General features: G+C 46.4%; 1 protein-coding gene across 1 annotated transcript in view; it reads left to right on the top strand.

Moving 5' to 3' along the window:
• Positions 1-6,463, top strand: part of Wdr45b (WD repeat domain 45B) — a 24,513-nt gene extending 18,050 nt beyond the window's left edge. Inside the window, exons 7-10 of the mRNA XM_005350916.2 lie at positions 1,923-2,008; positions 2,809-2,910; positions 3,579-3,700; positions 3,963-6,463. Coding sequence (XP_005350973.1) covers positions 1,923-2,008; positions 2,809-2,910; positions 3,579-3,700; positions 3,963-4,069 — 417 coding nt within the window. The 3' untranslated portion in view covers positions 4,070-6,463. The remainder of the gene's footprint in view (positions 1-1,922; positions 2,009-2,808; positions 2,911-3,578; positions 3,701-3,962) is intronic.
• Positions 6,464-7,236: the final 773 nt, after the last annotated feature.

The following is a 7,236-nucleotide window of genomic DNA, read 5'->3' as shown; positions in this document are numbered from 1 at the left end:
TGTAGACCAGGCTGGTCTCGAACTCACGGAGATCCGCCTGCCTCTGCCTCCCGAGTGCTGGGATTAAAGGCGTGCGCCACCATCGCCCGGCCTTATGGTATCTTTCTTGTATTGATGGATGACAGATAGCAGCAAGGCACAGCTACCTGCCAGGAATAACAACCAATATTCCACAGTAAACCATGCTGCCAATGTTTCTTTTGTTAGGACAATGTGTCTCTGTATGTTCCACACTTTCCTGGAATTCACTATGTAGCCTAGACTTACCTGGAACTCAGTAGTTTGGGGGAGTGTTTTGTTTTATTTTTATTTTGAGAGCCTTACTAAGTATAACCCTGGCAAGCTATGTACTTGATGTCTTCTGTGCCACCATGCCCAGCTCCAGCCTTTTTATGGATACAAATATTCAGTAAGTACAGCTTACTGTAATAAGTAATAAGTATTACTACAGTAAATAGTGATAGTGCACACCTTTAATCCCAGCACTTGAGAGGCAGAGGCAGGTGGATGTCTGTGAATTGGAGGCCAGCCTGGTCTACGAAACGAGTTCCGGGACAGCCAGAACTATTACACAGAGAAACCTTGTCTCAAAACAAAACAAAACAAAAATCCAAGTATTCAGTAAATACATGATAGTCATATATATATGAAACCTATTATATATATGTAGATATATAACCTATTTGTTACAAAATACGTTCTTATGTAAAAGCATTTTACTCAACGTCAGGCTATTTCATTTTGCCAGTTAGAAACCTTTTTATATTCTATTCTGTCACTCATTTAATGTAATATTTATAAAACTAGTAACTATAGCCAGGCTTAATGGCTTACTTCTGTAATGCTAGCACTTGGAAACAGGCAGGGAAGTTGAAGCAGGAGCATTATGGCCTCAGGACCAGCTGGGGCAATCCTTTGGTGCAGTATGAGACTCTGTATCAAAAACAAAACAAAAACCAGCCGGGCGATGGTGGCGCATGCCTTTAATCCCAGCACTTGGGAGGCAGAGGCAGGCGGATCTCTGTGAGTTCGAGACCAGCCTGGTCTACAGAGCTAGTTCCAGGACAGGCTCCAAAGCCACAGAGAAACCCTGTCTCAAAAAACCAAAAAAAAAAAAAAAAAAAAAAAAAAAAAAAAAAAAAAAAAAAAAAAAAAAAACCAGATAAACTAGTAACTCTGGGTAGGGGTGGGTGGGGGCTGTTGGTGGTTGGGGTTTTGTTTTCATTTTTGTTTTGAGACAAGGGCTTACTATGTAAACCAGGCTGGCCTCAAACTCCTAGAAATGTATCTGCCTCTGCCTTCCAAGTATTTGTTTGTTTTAACAAGTTTATTTTTAATGAATACTGTTAGAACACTGGATTCTGCAGTAATTAATGTTTTCTTCTCTAGAATTTACTTGAACTTCATCTTGTTAGACTGGATTCGTACAGCCTTGCCATTTGATAGGACTGAGCCGTGTGCAGTTGGTTAGGTGGATCCAGTGCATGTCAGGCTTGTTTAGGACACTTTGTGGCCTCCCTGCCTCATCTCCAGAAGTTGCCAGGTCATCATCCACAAAAACCATTTTTATGTTTCACTTTTAAGGAAACATTTTTTTTTTTAAAGTTTTGAGTCTTTTGAGCACAGTTCTTACTCAGGGAGGTTGGTGCAGTTGGTGTGTAAGTTCTCCTATCATTCTGTGCTGCCTCATTTCCTGAGAGGAAGAGGGCCTGGTGCCTGTGGAGAGGACCTACAGCAGGTGGGGATGGTCTTGTGGCCTCTCCTGCGCTGTGCCTGAGCTAGCAGACAAGAGACACACTGGATTGTGCTGTGGGCGAGTCGATACAGGGCTGTCGGGGCCAATGGGTCTTTATGTAAATCGTTTCAGATTGATGACAGAGTTACAAATTGTTGATAATGAAACACTTCACTGTTTTTCAAAGGGGACCCTTATAAGAATATTTGATACTTCATCAGGGCATTTAGTCCAGGAGCTCCGAAGAGGATCTCAAGCGGCTAATATCTATTGGTAAGGGCTTCACTGGGAGCGGTAGACCAGGGTGGCAGCCACAGGTGGGAGGGTGTGGCTGAGCTGTTAGGGTATTGGGTTTCAGCTCTTTTTATTACTGATTTTACTTCTTATTATGGGCCTTCCCTCTCCTGCTGCAGCATGGATATGATTGCCAGATTCTTCCCATCTCCCTCTATTCCAACTTCCTTCCCTGTGGTGCTTACTTCCCCCTTTATGGTAGAGGCCTTGCTGGTTTGTCTATAATTATTGTAGCCAGTTTGTTTCGTTTTGAGAGTGAACACTTCACCTTTAAGGGCCCACAATGTATGTAGTGCAAAAGCCCAGCCAGGCAGCATTTCATACCATGGCTACAGCAAGAGCCTGCCACCACCCTGGCCACTTCTGGCCCGTGGGTATTGAGATTGGAAGTTTAACCTGTGTGCCCTAGCCCTAGGCACACTCCCCTACATGTCTGCTTTCAGTACAGAAGGCATATAGCCACTGCCTGCTGCGACACACTTGGGAGCCACCTCCTGAGGGCAGGGTATGCCTTTCTCACCTGAACCTCCTAAACTGGCATGGAGGTCCTCTCAGGAAACCCCACACCATTCACTGGCACACAGGCATCAGCAGTGGTGCCTAGGGGGCACTGGTGAACAGAGTGATCCCTGGTTCCATGGTGAATGCTTTTGACACGACAGTGCTGAGACCTGGGATGTGGGCTAGTTAGTGCATTGTGTGTGTTGACAACAAGGGAGTTGGATCTCTCTGGTTCTCTGTATCTGCACAGACCCAAGCCCTGTCTGGTTTCTCTGCAGCATCAACTTCAATCAGGACGCTTCTCTCATCTGTGTGTCCAGTGATCACGGCACTGTGCACATCTTTGCAGCTGAAGATCCAAAAAGAAATAAACAGTCTAGGTGGGTTTTAGGAGTTCCCTGTGTTTCCTGTAAGGGCAAATCTGATGTCAGTTTAGGTGTTTGTGGGATTTGAAAGTGACTGTGGAATGATCCTGCACCTGTTGTTCCACTTCCAAGACCCCATTACTGTCAGGTTCTTTGACTTGGTTCTGGGCAGGTTGGTTCCTGAATGTTGCCATGCTCATCGAGGGTTAATCTGATGGCAAGAGAGCCTGTGTCCCTTCCTGTGCCGAGAGCCATGCTGTCTTATTACAGAACCATGACTTTGTATATAAGAAATGAGATCACTCCATCCAGGGCTGGAGAGGTGGGTGACTCATGAGTTAAGAGTACTGACCCCTCTTCCAGGGGGCTCTGGTTCAATCTCAGCACCCACATGGCAGCTTAAAACTTGTCTGTAACTCCAGTCCCAGGAAGGCAGTGGCCAGTGGACCTTTATGAGTTCAAGACCAGCCTGGTCTACAGAGCAAGTTCCAAGACAGCCAGGACTATACACAGAGAAACCCTGCCTCAGAAAACTAAATAATAATAATAATAATAATAATAATAACAGCCCTGAGCTGTAAAAGAATTTCAGAATTTTCAGCAGCGCTGTGGTATCAAGCTAGCTACACCTCTGTCTCTGTCTTTGTGACTGTAAAGCCTCTCTTTTCTTCTTGTGCTTACAGTTTGGCATCAGCCAGTTTCCTTCCAAAATACTTCAGCTCCAAGTGGAGCTTCTCCAAGTTCCAGGTTCCATCAGGCTCCCCATGCATCTGTGCCTTTGGAACAGAGCCCAATGCAGTCATTGGTGAGTAGTTAGTTCATCTGTGTGGGAGGCCTCAGCATGTGGTCCAGACTGCACCAAGTCCTGTGGCTGGGGTGGGGCCTACTCAAAGCCCTCAGCATTTAGGATGCTATTAGTACCCTTCCATTTTCCCAGGAATGCTTTGATGGTAGATCTGGGCATTGTGAAGGTGACTTGCCAGTCCTCATTAGATGAGCATGTTCCCTGGCGGGCTGTAACTGTGCTCATGTGTTGATGTGGTGATGTATTGATGATCCTCTCCCAGCTATCTGTGCGGACGGCAGCTACTACAAGTTCCTGTTCAATCCCAAGGGCGAGTGTGTCCGTGATGTGTGTGCACAGTTCCTGGAGATGACCGATGACAAGCTGTGACTCTGCCTGTGAGTGCAGCTGATGCCACCACCCAGCGCCCTGTGGACTCCTGGGGCTGGTGCCAGTGCCCCAGGCCTGTGGGTGAGGGGCTCAAGGACCCTCTCGAGGACCTTGGTCTCGAAGCCATACGTGGTTGTCTGCCTTCCTGAGCAAGGCTTCTCATTTCCATATCAAAAGGACTCGTCCTCATGGTTCTGCAGACTCTGTGGCTCTGAGCATCTCGGGCTCTTGCTGGCCACCACCCTTTAGTTCAGCTGTGATGTTAGCATTAGTGACACCTCCACACCTTCATGCCAGCAGGCTCCCTGCAGTCCCTGGGGACTGTCCAAGCACGAGTCAGTGGAAGCTGGTAGGGATGAGTGTGTCAGGCTTACGTCCTACATCACTCCAGAAGGGTAGAGAACCCTCTGCCACACGTGAGGAGCACTGTTCAGAGCACATGCTTGGGGTTCTCACCAGACCTGCCAGAGAACAGGATGAGTTACATCCCGCTTGAGGCACAGTCCTCAGGCTGCGAGGGAGGCAGGGTCTCCTGGTTTAGTTTGGGTTAAAACAGAACTTCTATTACCTTTAGGGAACAAAGTAACACATAATAGACTTTAAAAATCACTTCCAGAAGAAAGCATTACTTAACTTAGGGGCCTTCTCAGTGCAATGTCCATGTGCCTGTAGCTACCAGTTGTGTGAAGGGAATTGGCTTTGCCTGTGGCGTCTACCCTGTCTCATCTCTCCCAACACCCACAGGAACACACGCTAGCATTGGGGATGGCAGGCACATCCTGGTACTGACACAGGCTACAGGCTCCGTGTTTCTGTGCCACTTGAGGTATATGTTTAGTTTTTTACATATCTTCTAAGAAGCTCGGTTTTGCGGTTTTGATTTCGGGTTGCAAACATTTAAATTGTGCCCAGCAGCAGGTTCTCAGTTCTGCCAGTTCCTTCATATTCCTGTAATCGGCTAACTGTGGATTTGATGTCAAGTATGCATGTTACTTTATGTGTATTTAATCATGAAACTTAATTTTGCACACTTGTTTGTACTGTTTCTTTGAAATAAAAGTGACTAATTTTGTTGTACTCTATCTGTAAAGAGCAGAGCCATGTGTAATGAAGCCAGATGTTCTCATCCTGAGTATATAATGGCAGACCTGTAGGTCATTGAGCTGGGAGTAGAGTGCTCTGTTACATGGGTACCTCATCAGCACAGCCTCTGAAAAGAGAAACTGAGTTTGTATGGTTTAGGACCATCCAGAGAGCGGGTACAGATGGAACACTTCATAAAAAAATTTTTGGTGTCACTGCCCCCTGCCATACCAGCGTTGGCTTCCTGTTTTCACAGGTATCAGCAAGCTGCCCTTCGGAAGGTTCTGTGAGGCACCGCTCGTCTATGTACTTTGGCTGGTGTCAGACTGGTTTATATAATAGTTTTGCAGTTTTGGGGGGCAGGCAGTGTGATGATCCTTCAATGTTTCCAACTTGCAGTGGTCCTGAAGCGTGGGTCTTCACAGTGTAAATTGGAGCTTCAGAACTAGGGAGGCAAGCAGGTGACAGGCGATGATACACCAGGATTTGAGGCAGTGTTGTGCTCCAGCACCGCGGGATTGGCATAAGGCTAGGATGGGTGGCACAAGAGGGCCTGGCATCTAATCATGCTGAGGGTGTATGACACTGGGCAAAGCCTCCTTGTTAGTGGCCTCCCTAGTCAACTTTCCAGCCCACACCATCCTTGGCACACCTTGCAAGGGACAGTGAGCACTCATGGGCTCCCTGTGAGTGGCAGTGCAAGGATTAAGAGAAAACTCTTAGCGCTGCCTGCTCCTCAGATTTGTTCTTGTCTCTGGGTAATAATAGAATTGGTGGACCATGCAAAGCTGTATAGGTTTACAGGCATCAGCAGACAGGGTTTTCAAACACCCAGTGGTAGGTGGGCCTTGACCCAAGAGGGGATATCTGAATGCTGGCACTTAAACAGCGATTCCAGAAGCTCCTGATTGGCGGTTTTTCCAAGGTGTGGTCTTAGCGTCTGAGGTCCTCCTGGACATGAGAAACTGCACTGTTTCGGCCTTGCCCACTCTTCTCAGCAAACTAAATGTTACCACCCGCGAGAGCTGCCAGGTCCTGCACCAACATTCGCCTTTCTCAGAAACCACAGGCTCACATGGTTGAGTGGACCCCTGGCCGTTCCTCCTCCCCTTTTGGCCAACGTCACTGACCAAGTCTTTGTTTAATGTTTTCTTTCTTCAGGCAGACCATGCCTCTGGGTGCAAGCATGGTCTATAGCCTGGTGGTCACAGTCATGATGTTCTCCTCAGTTGGCTGATCAAGGTGTTTGGTTGACTCTCACATTTTGGAAAGTACTTAGAATTTAAAAAAATAAAATAAAATTTATGTAGTTCTTTTTTGTTGTTTTTTTTCGAAACAGGGTTTCTCTGTGTAGCAGCCTCTGGCTGTCCTGGAACTATTTAGAGCAGGCTAGCTTCAAACTCAAAGAGATCCACCTGCTTCTTCCAAGTGCTGGGATTAAAGGAATGCATCACCATGCCTGACTATATGTAGTTATTAAGAACAAGAGAGGGACAGACAGAGAAATACAGTGTTGAACTGTCTCACACTTCTACCACCAGAAAAGATGAAAGATGAAGACATTTTAATTTCAATCAGCATTAGGTACCGATTTTTGTTTTGTTTTTGAGACAGGGTTTCTCTATTTAACAGTCCTAGCTGACCTGGAACTCACTTTGTAGACTAGGCTGGCCACCATGCCTAGCTTTAGGGGCTAATATTTAAGTTTTCTAGAAACGTTTCTATAGTTTGTTGGTTTTTTGAGAACAGGGTCTTGTGTAGCCCAGGCTGGGCTTAAACTCTTGTGTGCCTGAAGGTGGCCTTGAGTTCCTGGAGCCTCCACACTGCAAGTACTGCTTTGAAAAAGAAAGCAAGTTCAATGTCAGAGATACTGTGGTTGCTCAAAAATACTGTGCACAAAGATGTCAAGCTTGTTGGGCCTGAAGGCTTTCAATTCTTTTGTTTATTTGAGACAGGTTGTCCTGGAACTTGCTGTGTAAACGAGGCCAGCATCCAACTTAGAACCTCTGTAGTTTGGGATTAATAGGATTAAGGGTGTGTATACCACAGAGGGCTCCAGAGAGTTCTCAGCTTTGATGTTCATT

The sequence above is a fragment of the Microtus ochrogaster genome, chromosome 7 (genome assembly GCF_000317375.1).
Source record: "Microtus ochrogaster isolate Prairie Vole_2 chromosome 7, MicOch1.0, whole genome shotgun sequence".
In the NCBI taxonomy this organism is placed as follows: domain Eukaryota; kingdom Metazoa; phylum Chordata; class Mammalia; order Rodentia; family Cricetidae; genus Microtus; species Microtus ochrogaster.
This window is presented reverse-complemented; position numbering and strand designations above follow the sequence as displayed.